A 15543-nucleotide genomic window follows, 5' to 3' on the forward strand; every position below is an offset into this window, starting at 1 on the left:
GGGCGGACCGCCACCCCCGGAGCGTTTGGCTGGGGGCCAGACCACTACAAAAAAAGTTGAAAATCCGATTAAATGAGACCAAAAAATGTATATACAGGAACCAGTTATTGCCTGCCTCCTTGAGGAAAATCCAACTATGGACAAAAATGTGCCAAGATTCCATGCTTCAAGACACAGTGGGTTCTCTTAAAAAGCCCACATTATAGAGGGTTTGCATGGCTGCCATCTTGCAGGCAAGTGCTTTTGTTCCACAAGGTATGCACAGAGGTTTCCCTGTGGAACATAACAACTGCCCTGCAAATATGCTAACCCCCCCCATGACTCATTAATCGTGTGTTTCATCAGTGGCCCAGTTACGACTCTCGTGTAAATGTTTGCACTTCAAATTAATCCATCGTGGCATCACCGACCTTTGCAATGTCTACGTTAATTTTGGAACGTGGACTTTTATCTTCTCCGATGTGAATCACATATATTTTACTTGATGTTAACGTTCAGCGTTGTCAATACTGACCATGAATCATGCACAATATCAATGCTTCAGTGTGCGTCTCCCCACTTTCAACTGGTCGTATCTGCGGTTCAACTTCTTAGCGCTATAGTATACATGTATTGCCTTCTTAAATAAAGTGTCTATTGTGGTGTTTACAATCAGCAAGATTCCTTTTATTCTGATATTTTGTAAAATAAGTTGTGTATTTTATGTCCACAACTTATTTTACAAAAAAGTAGTATCATGCGATTGAATTGTACGGCAACAAAAACATCAGCGACAACAAAGCAAACAAGATATAGGATAACCTTGCAAAGAGATGACTGCTCATTGTTGCACGCTGTGTTTAAAGTACTCAGGTCTTGGATATAACTTAAGTTCATTTATCTTTGTGCCTTGAACTTGTTGAATGGGGAATGGATAAATGGTCCATAAATTAGACTTTCGGTGGGAAATGGTAGCATCACAACGAATCAACTAAATGAGGAATCAATGGACGTCCTTTGTCCTTAAGCGCATAAACCATTAATTTTTCTCTGTATGAAGTATGCTTTAACATCGGTCTAATGGAGTTGCGCAACAGGGGGAGACTTTTGACCAAACCACACATGCACACGAGCGTTTGTCATAATACTCTCCAATAATTTGTGAAATGGACTTTGATCAATCCTATAGGTGAATCAAGGCAACATACTGTCTCTGTCGAGTCATTCGATTAACGCTATAGGCTGTATCAATTTTCGCATAGTCTGTTACCATACAAGTTTTGAGCGTTGGGAAACTTACATGTTCATGGTTCAGATTTGCAAAGATAACGTTTGCTATATAGATTTGTGCATTACAATACTTAACATTATGTCCTAGAGTGTCATCCTTACGAGTCGATCGCTCAGAAGCCACTTTATATATAATCAACGCTCACCACTCTGTGCTTCATAATGCTATCTACGACGGTTTGTCTCTCAGCCTGTCTAGTTCTAATTATCACTTGCTTTTCTTGGGAGCTGTCAATGAGGAACATACTTATCGGGCTGGGTTTTAGTGCTTTCGTGGCATACCTTCGTAAATATGTTGGGCCCAATCTCCTACAAGTTGAGAAACAGTCTGTCTTCATAACAGGTAAAATCATACCAACAGGGTTTTATGAGCATGTCATTGCCGAAAATTCTACTTTGTACATGTACAACTTTTGTGACAAAAGTGGAATTTATCAATTGACGAAAATTCAGAGAGGGCATTGTCTACCAAAGGGTTTTAATGTCCTTGTTCAGTCGTAATAGCGTGAAGCATGGGCTTAATGGCAGATTGCGCGGGAATTAAAAGCGAAATCGGTGAGTACAAATTTTAAGATGAAGACGCTAGTTCAATTAGGCCTATTGAGATAAAAATGTATTTTATAACCGGCGAACAAACCATTTGTTCCTTGAATAATTATTTGCTTGTTGGAATGATTGGATTGCTTTAATCCCCCGATTTCAAGGTTGTGACAGTGGTTTCGGCCATGCAACTGCGAAGCATTTGGATGCTCTTGGGATTCAGGTCTTTGCAGGCTGTCTGTTTCCAGGCGGTGAAGGCGCTTCTCGGCTGAGAGCTGAATGCTCGGAAAAGCTACGCGTAATCCCATTGGATGTTACCAAACAGGAGGATGTTGACGCTGCCATAGCAACCATCACACAATCTATTGGAAATGAGGGTAGGGAGATAAGATATTGTCCAAAGAACATGTGCAATCAAACAGCAGAGAGACAGATAATTGGATACAAAGATAAGGAGCAACCGACAGATATTTAACCTTATGAAAAAAAGGCTGATGCAGTTATCGTTTATCACTTCTATGGCTGGGTAAGACGAATCTCCCTTTGGGAGGTGTGTCTCGTTCAAATGTAACCTAGGTTTTCTGCCCTTGCAGGCCTATGGGGAGTGGTTAATAATGCAGGTATCTGCCTTTGGTCTGAGCTGGAGGTCACGCCCATGGAGACAATCAAACATCATCTGGATGTGAACCTGCTGGGTCAGATCCGTGTTGTCAAGGCAACACTTCCTCTATTGCGCAAGACCAGAGGTCGAGTCATCAGTATCAACAGCGTAAATAGTACGTCTTACCATATGATGCAGTATAATCTAATGTTTGCCTGTGTTATAATTATTGAAAATGGGTCACTTTGGAGACATTCCCATAGGAACGTGCACACAATTTTTCAAACTTTACCGTCCCATAATTCAATATTCCCCTTATCCAATCTTAACCAAACTTTGCATGTTTTCCTTTCAGACACTATTATATCATCTCTCAAAATGTGGACGATAAAATTTTTCCTCCTTTTGGTAGTTGGAGCATTAGGGAGACTGTCTCCCTAATGACCGATGTCTCCATAATGTTGAAAAATTTACCACAAAATGTCTCACAAGTGACCTATTTGGAAATATTATCGACTGACTATATAGCTTGTGACCTGTTACTTTGTTTGAAGTGTAAAAGTGTTCAAAACTGATAATGATATATTGCTGTAGTGCATTGCTTGTTTGGCAGTACAAAGCAACTCTTCCATATCATGTTCATGCGCAAAGACACAAGTTACCCCCGGGTTGAAAAGTGAGTTCTTAAGATTTTTAGTTCCACCATATCTCTATCCCCAAAACATACTTGAACATGAACTTAAAGTTAAAGAGGACCACCTCTTCCTCTGGAAAAAAGTCCTGTGTAAGTTTAATGTGTTGTGAGGAACAGAAATCGCAAAGATTTTTCCTATTTTAAGGCATATGATATTATTATGACAAATAACCGCTGTAATTATAACACAGGTAGTTTCTACATGCCACTGTTTGGGGCCTACGGCATATCCAAGGCAGCAACCGAGATGTTCTGCAATATCTTACGACTAGAAGCAAGGAAGTGGGGAATCCAAGTGATTACCATTCACCCAGGAAGCTTCCGGACAGGTGATGAACTGTGTGTGTCCTTGTAGCACCTTCTGTCACAATAGGTGCAAAGGCAGGCTTCAGATGATCGCATCGCCTTATGCTGGTGCAACGAGTCTGTTTTATAACATAGAATAAATTCAATGAGAGATTTTTTTATTTTAGATGAAATTGGAATGTCACTATTCAATGACATAAACCATGTCATGGAGGAAACACTAGCTAAGTTTCAACTCAGGATTTAAAAACTGGCTGCATGTATATGCAGCTATAGACATGGAGGAGATCGCGTCTTTACAATGTGACAGATCTGTGAATGAAGAAACTACTTTTTGTTCATTATGGGGAGGAAAGTTAGATACCAAGTTTTAAAAAATGCTTACCAGTAGTCGTGCCTACATCTCTAGTGACTGGTGCCCTTCTTTTTACTTATAATAGCACATGAATTTGCTAAGCAGCTTTCCGATATTTGACCAAGGTGTAAAGGTTAGGGTAGGAACTTAGGTCACCTTGACCCAACCTGGGTCACCTGACGTAATAGGGTCACCTGACCTGATACTTAACGGCTATCAAACTTAGTGAATGTAGTCTCTATTCATGTTTCACAGCCCTAACGACCAACCGATATGGCATGCGTCAGTACCAACGTAAGTGCCTTGAACAACTTACCGCTGAACTCAAGCAATATTATACACCAGGATACTTTGAAGCGACACTTGACGTCATAAATCCATCGTTTATCCCAACGGACGTGTCACCTGTTTGTCGCACCGTAACAAGGGCTTTATTGGAGCGAGTGCCCAGTGCCTGCTATGAATGTGGTCTACTGGCGGGCACCCTGATCAATGTAGCCCGGTGGTTGCCAACTCCTCTTTTCGAATTCTTAATCCGTAACAGTAGAGTGTTCAACATAGAACCAAATTTGAATCCAGATTTGAATATCTGAAAGGGATAATGAGTGGCCAACACAAGTTGGATGTTGGGTGTTCAACTACCAGCAGTGGGCGCGGAAATAAACAAAAAATAAACATGGGAAAGGGGAAGGGGGAAAAGCTGTCGGTCATTAAGCTTTCTATTTTTTTTTCTAAAATTGAAGCCACATTTATAAATGATTTCCGTTCTAAATATTACTCTAATGTTTCAATTAACCAATGTGGTTCGTGCTTCAAGTATGAATGGAAGGGTATATTTGCGTCATCTTGGATGCTAGCTTGAATATCGACTTGTTGTTTAAGTAACACAAGTCAGATATTGCTACCTCACTTTCAATAAAAAACAGCAGGTAACTATTGTTTTCCAAAGGTGAATAAAAAGCTGAATGGTGAATTCGCCAAGCAAGACTTAAACGGTTAAATATGAACAGGCAAAAGAAACGACTTTTTTAACAAATATCTGTAACAATAAATAAATGTTTTGGATGGATGATGACCCATTACTTGATCAGCCCTCCGTAGTCACAAACACAGGGGTACTAAATTCCTGGCCAAAATTGTTGGGAAACGTGTCAATAGCCACACCCTACCCAGGTTGCACAGACTATGGCCCATGAGACACAATATTGACCGGAGATGGGGGAGGGAAGTTTGCTCAATATTTTGAGATTTGGTTGGGATAGTTGCAAACCACCCACCTCCATTTTCCATTATTGTTCACAAACACTCCTCCCGCCATATACTGGTTATGAGTAAAAATCCAAATTACTACTCTTGGGTTTGTTAAGTGACATGCTTTGCTTTCACAAAAGTTCTTGCAGAGTTTTACGGCCACTCCAAAGAGGGTGTTGTAAGGTTGCGTCAATAAGCAACTAAGCAAATATGGAAAGTACTTGTAATTGATTTTTAGAAACGTTTGAGAAATGGCCGGTACATTTTGGCAGTGTCCTATTGGAGTTCGCATAGGGACAAACTTGACTAAATAATGGATGGTTTCTGGCCGTGGCATTTTTATAAATACCGATATTAAACTTATGGCCAGTGAGGCACGGAATAACTTTATAAAAATGACGATATTATGTTTCAGTCAGATCAAAATTAAATATATGGACTATGCGCCACGATATAGAGGTTGTATGCACACTAGGAAAAAAATCTGTTAAATAACATTAGATTCCATTGATAATTGGCATTACAGAAGTTGTTGTTCTAGGACAGCACGTTCTAGTGTCAGTTTTTCTCTGTATACTAACAGGAGATTCTACTGTTGTACCATCACTATTGGAAAAGGTGCGGTTGTCGGGTTAATAAAACAATTGTGTTTGTCAGTCCAGGGCACTGTTTTCAATAAAAAGGTATCTGGAGGTTTCTTGAATGTTGCGTGCATCAATATGTGGATATATTAATTATCTTTCTCACACACCGTTTAAAATCATGATAGTGAAACAAAAGTTGGAAGTAAGGTTAACTGAGACAAAAAGGTATATTTTTAAAGTTTACATTACAGGCTTGGTGGTTAAAGTCTTGGCCTTGAGAATCAAAATCCTTTGCTTCAACAAGTCCTCCAATCTCCCGGTCAATGTCGTCATCTCGAGCTGGAGCGCAGATCGCGCACAGACCACTTCATTTTACACATGTAGATTGAACATCAGTAGACCGGTGTTTTTACAAATGCACAGGTTGGCTCCGAGACACTAACGATGTACATGTAGTTTATACTACGTATAGGCCTGCTGGAAGGGGATCACATTAAGAAAGGATGATCTCGTGCACACAGGAAAAATGACAATTTTCTATTGAAAATTACGAAAAAATTTAATTGGAAAAATTACGATTTTTAAAAATATTCTGGACTATAGTGTGGCCAAGGATCAAACGCAGGTCACACACAAAATCGTGTGCGGTATAACACTACATAATCTGCCTCACGTACAGAGACTCTGTGTGTAGGCCTATACATGTACGTAACATTATGTTGTAATATTTCCGACAACATTATGTTTGGTTATTTGTTATATCAAAAGATACTCTCAACCATTCGGAACTACGTTTTTTTCAACCGTGGATGACGTATTCGTCTAATGACTTGCTCCGATGCCTTGAGAGAGTATCTACATTGCACGCGTGCGCGTTGCTAACTTGTCCGCCATTATTTTGACGTAAAATTATTACAAATTTGATTCTGACCGATTTTCAGTTGAAAGATGTCCTTATCTGCAGGATTTGGAGCAACGTTTTTATCGAATTGTCAAATCTTGCAGAATTGTTTCCTGCGGCGGGTTCGTAAGTTTTGCCTGGAACCGATTTAGACAAAGTTGACTTCAGCTTAGGAAGAAACTCTCCTTTCCATGACCAGAAAAACTTGTTTTACTGTAGGAAAAAATACATATGGAATTATTACTTTCTCATGTATTACTAAATCGTGTTTAACTTAAACTAACATTTTTATTACAGTTTACAGAAAGACCATAACATATTGCCGGATTATAAAATACTTCAAGAATTGTCAATTTATCATATAACAAGCCCTCCTTGATAATTGCGCCGTCCTGCGGCTGGTTCGTGCCATCCACTTAGCGGGTTCAGAATTTTAAAAAAGTCAGATCACTGATTGCAATCTGGCTCTGCTCAAAACAAACAGGCCCACACGAATAAGTCTGTTTGAGCTGATATGGCTGACAAAATGAGCCCCGAGCTGGGCCAAGAGAGGGTGCAATTTCATTAGCAACGCAGGCTCCTTTATTTGGTAGGACTTGCTAGTTCACAAACGACTATGAAATGCACGCGTTACAGATGAATAACTACCGAGAAAATGGACACTCCAGCCCAAATGACTCTTTCTAACCCATGAGGGAGTGCTTCTGCTCAAGGTGGATAGGAGGGCACATTTTGGTTTGGGTAAAATCTTTTGTGTTTACTCTAAACTTTGTGGACATATAAAAAAACAAACACAATCGGGGTCCTATCCACCAGTGCCAAATTTGCACACTTCAAATAGCGCCCTCCTATTGTGTCGGTCATACTTCAACATATCCCTAACTGCATTGCACAGATTAGGTTTTTCCCCCGGAACTGAACACCATCCACGGAACCCTATTTCTGCCAACGTTAAGAAATAAAGGTATTATGTCCTTTATGATTGAATCAGATACAAAGTCGTCCTAGATAAATTGTTTAAATGCAAAGGTGTTACTCAGCTGATTTGAATGGGGAAAGGGAGGAATAAAATTGTCGCTAGACGACAGGAGAACGCAAGTTATATTATCTCACATTCCTATAATGGTGAGGGTTCGGATAGGTTGGAATATCCATACGACGAGCATTTTTCAAAATAAATCAGACTGGATGTGTTTAGACACAAAGTGTCATTGTTAAGAGTAGCCACGTGACTAATAAAGATGAGGGCATGAGGTTACAGCCCCCCCCCCCCAGTATATCATCCTCACTCAGATATTAGAGAAGAAAAAATCTGGTGACAGTCCGCCTCGGTAACGGTGACTAAGCGCATCGAGTGCTCCCTTTAGTGAGCCCCCATATTACCGCACCCGTGTGCTTAACCTGTACCCCACACCACTCTTTAAAATTGACCTTATTTTGCCGTCCAGTGGGGTGGGGACGCTAAAAGATACGGTGTTACAAATAATTATGTTTATCACGAAAGGGGGTACCACATCCCCTTAAGCAACTTCCCACGATACCATTCAAATAGCTTGCCCACGAACAGACTTGTCAGTCTCGTTTGGATTTTATATTCTTTATACGAATTGCAATTTTTTTCATGTTGGTGGCAACAATATACTTCCGTAACATTGTTCCACCATGACTACTCGATGCTGAAGTTGACCGTTGTTAATTTCAAGCTGCGGAAACGAGGGCTGTAAAGAGGATGTACATTGTATTTTCTTTGGAGTTTGGAGCGATGAAATGATTTTCTTGACGGACCTATTTGTACAAAAGGTCAGTGAAGACAATAACCTTTATGGTAAGCTCAGATTCTCGGCGTTGACAAATAAAAAGGCAGAATTACGAAGTAAACTACGGAGGGGAGTATGTTTCATTTCTCTTCGACCAAACCGAACACACTGTTTCGGTAATTGTAACGTTGTTCCCGCAATCTTTTTGTGGGCTTCGTAAGGATCAGATTTTAAATCATTCAAAGCTAGTCTTGATTCAAATTGAATTCATCTGTGGTTGTGATCACGCAGCTCAAGGTCATGATCTATTTACATGTACACATGTATATAGCTTGAAATAGGTCTACTAAGGAGAATGACATGCAATTGAGGTCTGGGTTAGAGTCCGTCCACATCTGTTCAAAAGTGTTACCTTTCATCCACAAACCATGTTCTCAGAATGGCACTGCTGAATGATTCCATACTTACACGTGTGGTGAAATCGTGAAACGGGATTAAAAGGTTTAGAGGAACGTGATGTTTATATTTAAAAAAATAGAAGTAAAATATAAAAAGAAGACTAATTTGTTGTTTCCATCTTCAGATTTTGTGAAGTGTATCAGTATTTGGAAGGAGAGACGGAAGTAGAATTTGTACACAATGCATCCTGGGTATAAGTCAAAGAGAAAATCAGGTGAGATTTTTTAGCATCTTTGACTTGACACCACAATTTACCAAGCTGTGTTTTTAAATGACTGGAATATACTGTTGTCATTTTCTTTGAAAATCAAGTTTCTATGAACGTACTATTCAGGGCAAAAGACGGATCTTCTCCATAATACAGTCAGAAGACGGAAGAGGCAGGGTCAACGAAAATCACGATGGCAAAGGAGTGACACGTCTTCAGAGAAGGAACAGGAATCCAAGGAAACTAACTCTTCCACTCCTCCACCTATTATCATCAACAACCATTTTTTTCTGAACAACAGTCCTGTTACATTTGGATGCAGTAGAGACAACAAGTACTATTTTGGTGAGAACCAACTTCCCACAGTTCCACAGACGTGCATTGTGTCCAGATATATTGTATCCATGCTCTGAATATTGCCAACATTTTACATTTTCGCATCGAGATAATCGGATCCATAGTTGGGATTTAAAGATCAAGTGCATGTACATGCAATAACTAGAGTGCAAAAATTTGCCGATCATTTTACTAACTCAACACATTTTAACTAAAACTTACACATTATAGAAATTTCATATGGAGCACACTTGGTATTTGGTTTTTTCATTCAAATTATTTGTACACAAATGACTTGCTCTTTAGAAATGGCCCAAAACAATTTCGCGTTGCAATGTTTAAACCTATTCTTTGCTGTAGATATGCCAGCCAAGCTTTACGCAATAAAAGACGGAATGATGAATGAAGAAGAAACTCGGAAACTTCAGGAAAAAATCAAAAATATGGTGAGAGAAAATAAGCCAAGAATCACGTCGTTGGAAGACATATTAAAGGAATGTGACGCGAAGACGACAGGCGTAGGGGACGGATGTGTAAGAGTGACTTGGCGTTTTAGAAGTCTGGAGGGTTTGAGAAGATTCTGGAAGATGTACTTAACTGGAGATCTGAAACGATGTCTGCAAAAAGACTTACCAATCGAAACGGTGAAAGTATCTGAGAACGACTACCAGATGGGTTGCAAATTTTTTGGGAGGTCTGGAAAGATAACTGGACAAGGTGAGAAAAACGTGAACTGAGCTACATCAACATAGTTTCGGGAAAAATCAAAGTTGGTTGGAGGTTAAACAACCAATTACAAGTTAGAATTCAAAGAATCTTTGATGTACTTGTAACTGTAGGTTAGGCATCTTGTGGACTGCCTATAATTAAGTATATAGTGAATCTGACGAAGTGAGATACGGAAATACGGAACACGAATTGCTTGGGCACAGTTTAGTCCTTGGTGACAATCAAAACTGGTTGTAAAATAAGAATTGAGATTAATATACTTTGTTGCTGTGACACTTTTGCCCGACCGAAGTAGTGAATGGACCATTTTTCCCTAAATCTCGGGATCAAATACGGTACGTACGGACTCTTCCAAAGAGTCATTTAGGGGTCCTTTGAAAAAGAGTTGTCCTTCATATAACTCCTCTTTCGAGTGATTTTTCACTCTTACGGAGTAACCAGTAGTTTTCTCTCTTTTTACGGTGGTTTTAAATTTTTCTGCGTGGAGTGGATTTATAAGGAACTCACTATTTTTTGAGAGTAAGTTTTGTAATCTTTTGCCTTCAGAGAGAAGTTATCAGGTGATGTTAATTGGTCATGATTTTTCCCTGACAGCTGTCATTAAAAGGATCATAAGCGTGCAGTGTCTTGACCAGCATCTGAACACTTTAGAGCAAGCAGCAGTCGAATATGTTCGACGTCGTAAGGCACTTGTAGAGATGCTTCGTGGAGTTGCTTGTGATTACACACGTTCTACAGTACAGAAAATACTTGCAGAGGTAGGTTTATAATGAATCGTAAACATCATCGACTATTGAATTGCTCATGAGTCCAAACAACCCATCCAATGTTTTAATAAGCTTGTTCAATGCCTCAAAATTCTTTGAAAGAAAATGTGTACAGTAGTGAAGGAAAATATCAGAGGGAAAGACGCCTCCCACCGCGAGGGGAAATGCAATCTCCCCCCTCCCACCCAGATCCCCCATGCACACGGGACGTTAAAAACAGAGACTGAGTCAAAGGCCTGTTTTCTGACAAAATACCAACTGTAAAGGAATTGCATATTGAGCCAGTTCAATATTTGAAAAAGGTTACGTCATTCTGAGACTCCGAATCTCTTGTCTAGAGCTAGGTCTAGGTCTTCACTCCATTGGAAATGCGTGGAGACGCGTAGACAATAGACCTAGCCGTAGCTCTGGAAGCCGATTTCGGACGCGGCCTTAGTACGCGTTTGAGTAGGCGTACGGCTGCGCGAATTTTGTCCTGACATAGACTTTTATGCCCGAGTTTTTCTGTCAGCGAAATTTCTTGAAGCAAATACTGGATTTTTTATTGTTTGCATATTTGTTTGGTACGAATTCAAGCAGTAAGGATCATTATGCAGGTACATGCAAAATAAACGGGATACGAGCTGATTGTCCACGATACTGGCAGTAAGTGCACTTATACATGTCTGTCTCCTCGGGATAAAAGCCAGAAATGTAATTGCGTGTTTATCGAAAGATATGTTCAAGAAAATAATCACCACATATCATACCAGTTTCTTTTCACCAACAGTTTGCAGTTATGCTCGTTGTTGCTATGGTTACTCTTCTCACTACTCTCGCCTTCCTGAGCTCCACATACGCTGAGTCGGACTTCAAAGACGTTCTTACTGTCCACGTCTACAACGTCACTGTGATACATATACGTTCCCATTGTTATGATGTATGTTAAGTCTTTATTTCAATCTAATCAATGTATTGAAGTTGTATGTATCCCAAATCAATCAGAAGTTTTCCATCGTTCTGATCTTCCTTCTCTAAGGTTCTCAGATTTTTTTTACAAAACAAATTGCTTTTCGATATTAATGTCAAGTAGAAAATCCGACTGCACCATCTTTCACTTTTTTTGTCACGCTTCTTTTGAATCATGTGAAAAATATTAAATTAGTTCAAACAAGGAGTGCTCAAGGCTCTAAACGAGGTATTTATCTTTTCTAATAGAAATATGAAAATATCCGTTCGTACCTGATGTACGCATTGGTCACAGTCCTCCTGCTTTTCACTGGTATTGGTACACTGCTCAAGACATACTCACGGGGAAGTGATGAAGTTGATGATAAGGTTGGGGATGATGGAGATCGCGTAACATCTGCCAAAATGAACTCAGCACCAGTCATCTGGGTCTTTAAGGTGAGCATCCTTTGAATAACTCTTACAGTTGCTCAAAGTGGTCAACATTTATAAGCAAAATACCCTAAAAATCGTTTTCTCAATCCACTAACGAATGTATAACTGATTTTTTGCTTTCAAGTCAGAAAAGGCCAGTATGTAGACCCAGATTGGAAGGGGTCAACCCCCTCTGCTCTGGTAGAAATTTACACATAACAAAACTACATGATTAACAACCATCGTGGTAAAAAAAATTACAACATGACAATCTGCAAGGGTCATCATTTTAAATGGTCAGTGACAGTGACATGAAAAGATCTGAAACCCCCCTCCCGATTTTTTTTTCGCTCCTGTGAATTGTGGTCACAGCACATAAGATATTTTCTTTGAATACCCTTCATTGACAATTTGAGTATCGTGCTGGTGTTTCTGAGACCTTCATTTCCTCTTTTTCTTCGCCCAAGGAGTAAAATTAACGACGTAAATGCTGCACCTCTCAACAAATCGTAAACATTTGATAATCTTTTTTCCCTCATAGGACATCGGTGAACACTTCTTTCGTCTTTTTTGCTTTTGTATCGTTTTACTGATGTTGTGCCTTCGCCTGGGCTGTACTGATGAATTTGCCCTTCCGATTATTTGGGTGAGTACTACCTGTATTCCAGTGTCAAGAATTAAATCCTAATTCATCAAACCTACTTAGACTGGGTGGTGAACTTTAGTTAGTAGGCCCTAGTGACTCATGTTCTCTCGATTTCATTATAGAAAATGACTCACCTCTATTAACCTCAATTTACATAAACCTGACTGGAAAAGTCGCCCATGCCACACCTTCGTGCCTACCATACAAAATGTGTCGTGTACCACAAAGGCTCGTCCTGTTTGCCTAGGGCAAAAGCGCCCCCTCATCACATGCCTTGGGGAGAGTATTCATTGTCTTAGTAGCCATACGACCGAAATTCATGCAGTTCACTGCCGATTGTAAACCAGCAAAGTACATTTTTCATCCATCAAAAGAGTTTTCTAAGAAAATCGCGCCTTCTGTTGGCCCCGTTCAAGGCTGATTGTTTTTCAGGGATACGTTTAGTGTGCATCGCGCGTGTGGCACTCAACTTTTGTAAACACCGACGTTTGTAAAAAACATAACATGTTTTAAACTGATTTATCAGCATTTATTTGTATTAAATTTACCAACTGGGTACTGTATTCTTTTTAAAATAAAATTCAATTCTGTTTTGCATTTTGTTTAAAAAATTACCTTGCGTTCCTAGTTCAAGTTTGGATTGACAGGCTTTCGAGCCACAGTGTTTAGATACACTTTTGTCAATCCTGGCCAGCTTGAATTGGGTTGTTTTCTTTATGCTTAGTCTTGTGGAATTTTCATGAGACTGTTCCTTGTTTCTTTAATGTTGTACATGTTCTTGTCGATGGCCAAATAAACTTATAATAAATAAAAATAATAATGTCGATGGTGGTGATGCCCCTACCATCGACGTCGTCACTACTATCTGGCCCCAACGTACCAGCTTTGTCGTCACATTCTCAGCCCTATACGTAGTCCTATTTTCCTAACGACCATCGATAGTTCAGCTGCGATTGTCCTTGCAATTTGTCTCCCATGAGGTCTTAAAAGATGTTCCCCATGAGATATAACGTTATTGCATACCGCATCGTAAGAATTCTCCACATTTTGGGAAGGCTCACAATATATTTGGTCCCCAAGACGCGGTGCCATTTTCCATGTCGTTCTGGTAACCATGACCGCGCCACCGCTCTGCTACGGGGGCTCTCCAACGTGATACACGCATCCGTTCACGGTTTGCTATCACACTACAGGTGACAGTCGAAACCATCTTCTTATGACCGATGAACTGTAACAGAATTTCAAAAATCCCCCAAAGATATTCAATTCTATTATAAGAAGACACCTACGTATGCCATCCCTCCCCGTTATTTCCAACAAACTCTGACAAATCTTTGTGTTACGAAGCCATTTTCACATGCAGCGGACGCAGTAGGTGTGGTTTAGACGATTCAGCGACTTTCATAAGTTTCCGTAGGTAATCCAAACTGAGTGTTTTCTTACCAGAATGGAAAAATTCCTTTGAATTTTGGGAAACCAAAATAACATTGCTTCAAACATAAACCACAACTTGGAAAAGAAATTGCCGGGGAAATGCAGTGTTATTGAATGCAATTAAGTTTAACTGTTCAACAGGTTTGAAAGGGCCCTCAATTCCAGACCTTTATCAGGGGAAAGAGAAACACCCAACATTTAGTACAATTTTTGTAGTTCTTTGAGGATGTCAAGTATAGAAGATAGTCTGGGGTGAAGACGATTTTTATTGATGCACGAGGATAAAATATTGTGGATCAACTGATCAATATAACCATAGTCTTCCCTGTATATGTGTTGAAAATAAAACACGTCATGTTTTCTATAAAATTGGAAAAATGATCGATCTCTGTATTTTACCTCACAGGAAACTGGATTTATCATGTCGGGTATTGCGGCGGTTATCTTCTTTATTCTTGCTGTTTTCTGTGGAATCCTTTCGATATATACAAAAATAAAGGTTCCAATGCAGTACCACAGTGACATTGAAGCTTGCGAATATCTCCGGTGTGCATTTAAAACAGTCAAGTTAGTCTCGGAGTTGATGCAGAAGGAATGGAGGCGTATTGCCGGTGCAGAAGCTGAAGCGAAACGAATGGGAAACACGCTGGATATTACGACGGAAGTGGAGACTTTGAAGTTTCAAGTAAGAGATACATCAGTTGAATCGGCCTCCGAATCAATCATTGATGAGGCTACTCGCGCAAGTATCAGGTCGGGTCTACCGAGTTCTGATGCCTTGTTCAGTGTCATTCAAGTCCCTTGCAACCTTCAAGGATGGATATCTTCGTCCGCCAAAGATCGTAAAATACCACCTCCAGAGGTGAACAAATTTGTAAATGATCTCGCTGATAAGATCAATTGCCCTGCACAAGAGGACATGAAAACAAAAATTCGCCAAATAAGATGCAGTCTCGGTCGTGAGTAATCTACCTGACGTGGGTAGCTTAGCACAGACTTAACCTTCCAGTCTGCTCTTCCTAAATCAGAAAAGGTTGTCCGAGTTTACTAAAAAAATAAAAATGTAGAAAAATGTATGGGATTATCGATTGTAAGCCTATGTTGAACAAAAATGATGCTTCCAACAATTTTTGTCTTCGTGCATAATATTAAGCATTTCAGATGCCCAACATTCCCTTTTATATAATTTTATATAATTTATATAATTAGACTGTCCATTAGCAACCTCACCACTTAGTTGCAGGTGGTCATTCGTTGGGTCACTGGCACTAACAGTCAGTGGTTTTTGAAAGACTAAATAATGTTCCATACGCAGGTAAAAAAAAATCACGAAAAACTAAAAAC

General features: G+C 39.7%; 2 protein-coding genes across 3 annotated transcripts; both read left to right on the plus strand.

Moving 5' to 3' along the window:
* The first annotated feature begins 806 nt into the window (after positions 1-806).
* LOC110988439 (estradiol 17-beta-dehydrogenase 2-like) lies at positions 807-5719 on the plus strand. The gene is made up of 5 exons (XM_022251926.2): positions 807-1612; positions 1974-2186; positions 2403-2585; positions 3296-3433; positions 4021-5719. Exons 1-5 carry the CDS (start codon positions 1432-1434, stop codon positions 4356-4358), a joined length of 1053 nt encoding a protein of 350 aa, XP_022107618.1. The 5' UTR covers positions 807-1431; the 3' UTR covers positions 4359-5719.
* Positions 5720-8157: 2438 nt separating this feature from the next.
* Positions 8158-15441, plus strand: LOC110988373 (uncharacterized). 2 transcript variants are annotated; one of them, XM_022251816.2, is made up of 9 exons: positions 8158-8326; positions 8842-8931; positions 9052-9270; positions 9622-9978; positions 10585-10748; positions 11527-11676; positions 11955-12143; positions 12661-12765; positions 14606-15441. In XM_022251816.2, exons 2-9 carry the CDS (start codon positions 8898-8900, stop codon positions 15164-15166), a joined length of 1779 nt encoding a protein of 592 aa, XP_022107508.2. In that variant the 5' UTR covers positions 8158-8326; positions 8842-8897; the 3' UTR covers positions 15167-15441. The 2 variants fall into 2 exon arrangements, with proteins under 2 accessions (XP_022107508.2, XP_022107499.2); XM_022251807.2 differs by having other exon boundaries at positions 8158-8301.
* Positions 15442-15543: the final 102 nt, after the last annotated feature.

Source organism: Acanthaster planci, linkage group LG01 (genome assembly GCF_054643075.1).
Source record: "Acanthaster planci isolate LZ-2023a linkage group LG01, COTS_SCS, whole genome shotgun sequence".
Classification (NCBI taxonomy): domain Eukaryota; kingdom Metazoa; phylum Echinodermata; class Asteroidea; order Valvatida; family Acanthasteridae; genus Acanthaster; species Acanthaster planci.

Coding starts and splice junctions, on each gene's coding strand:
- LOC110988439 (XM_022251926.2), top strand. CDS start 1,432: ATGCTATCTACGACGGTTTGTCTCTCAGCCTGTCTAGTTCTAATTATC. Junction 1,613..1,973: donor ACAGTCTGTCTTCATAACAG/GTAAAATCATAC, acceptor CCCGATTTCAAG/GTTGTGACAGTGGTTTCGGC. Junction 2,187..2,402: donor ACAATCTATTGGAAATGAGG/GTAGGGAGATAA, acceptor CTGCCCTTGCAG/GCCTATGGGGAGTGGTTAAT.
- LOC110988373 (XM_022251816.2), top strand. CDS start 8,898: ATGCATCCTGGGTATAAGTCAAAGAGAAAATCAG. Junction 9,271..9,621: donor AGACAACAAGTACTATTTTG/GTGAGAACCAAC, acceptor TCTTTGCTGTAG/ATATGCCAGCCAAGCTTTAC. Junction 9,979..10,584: donor TGGAAAGATAACTGGACAAG/GTGAGAAAAACG, acceptor TTTCCCTGACAG/CTGTCATTAAAAGGATCATA.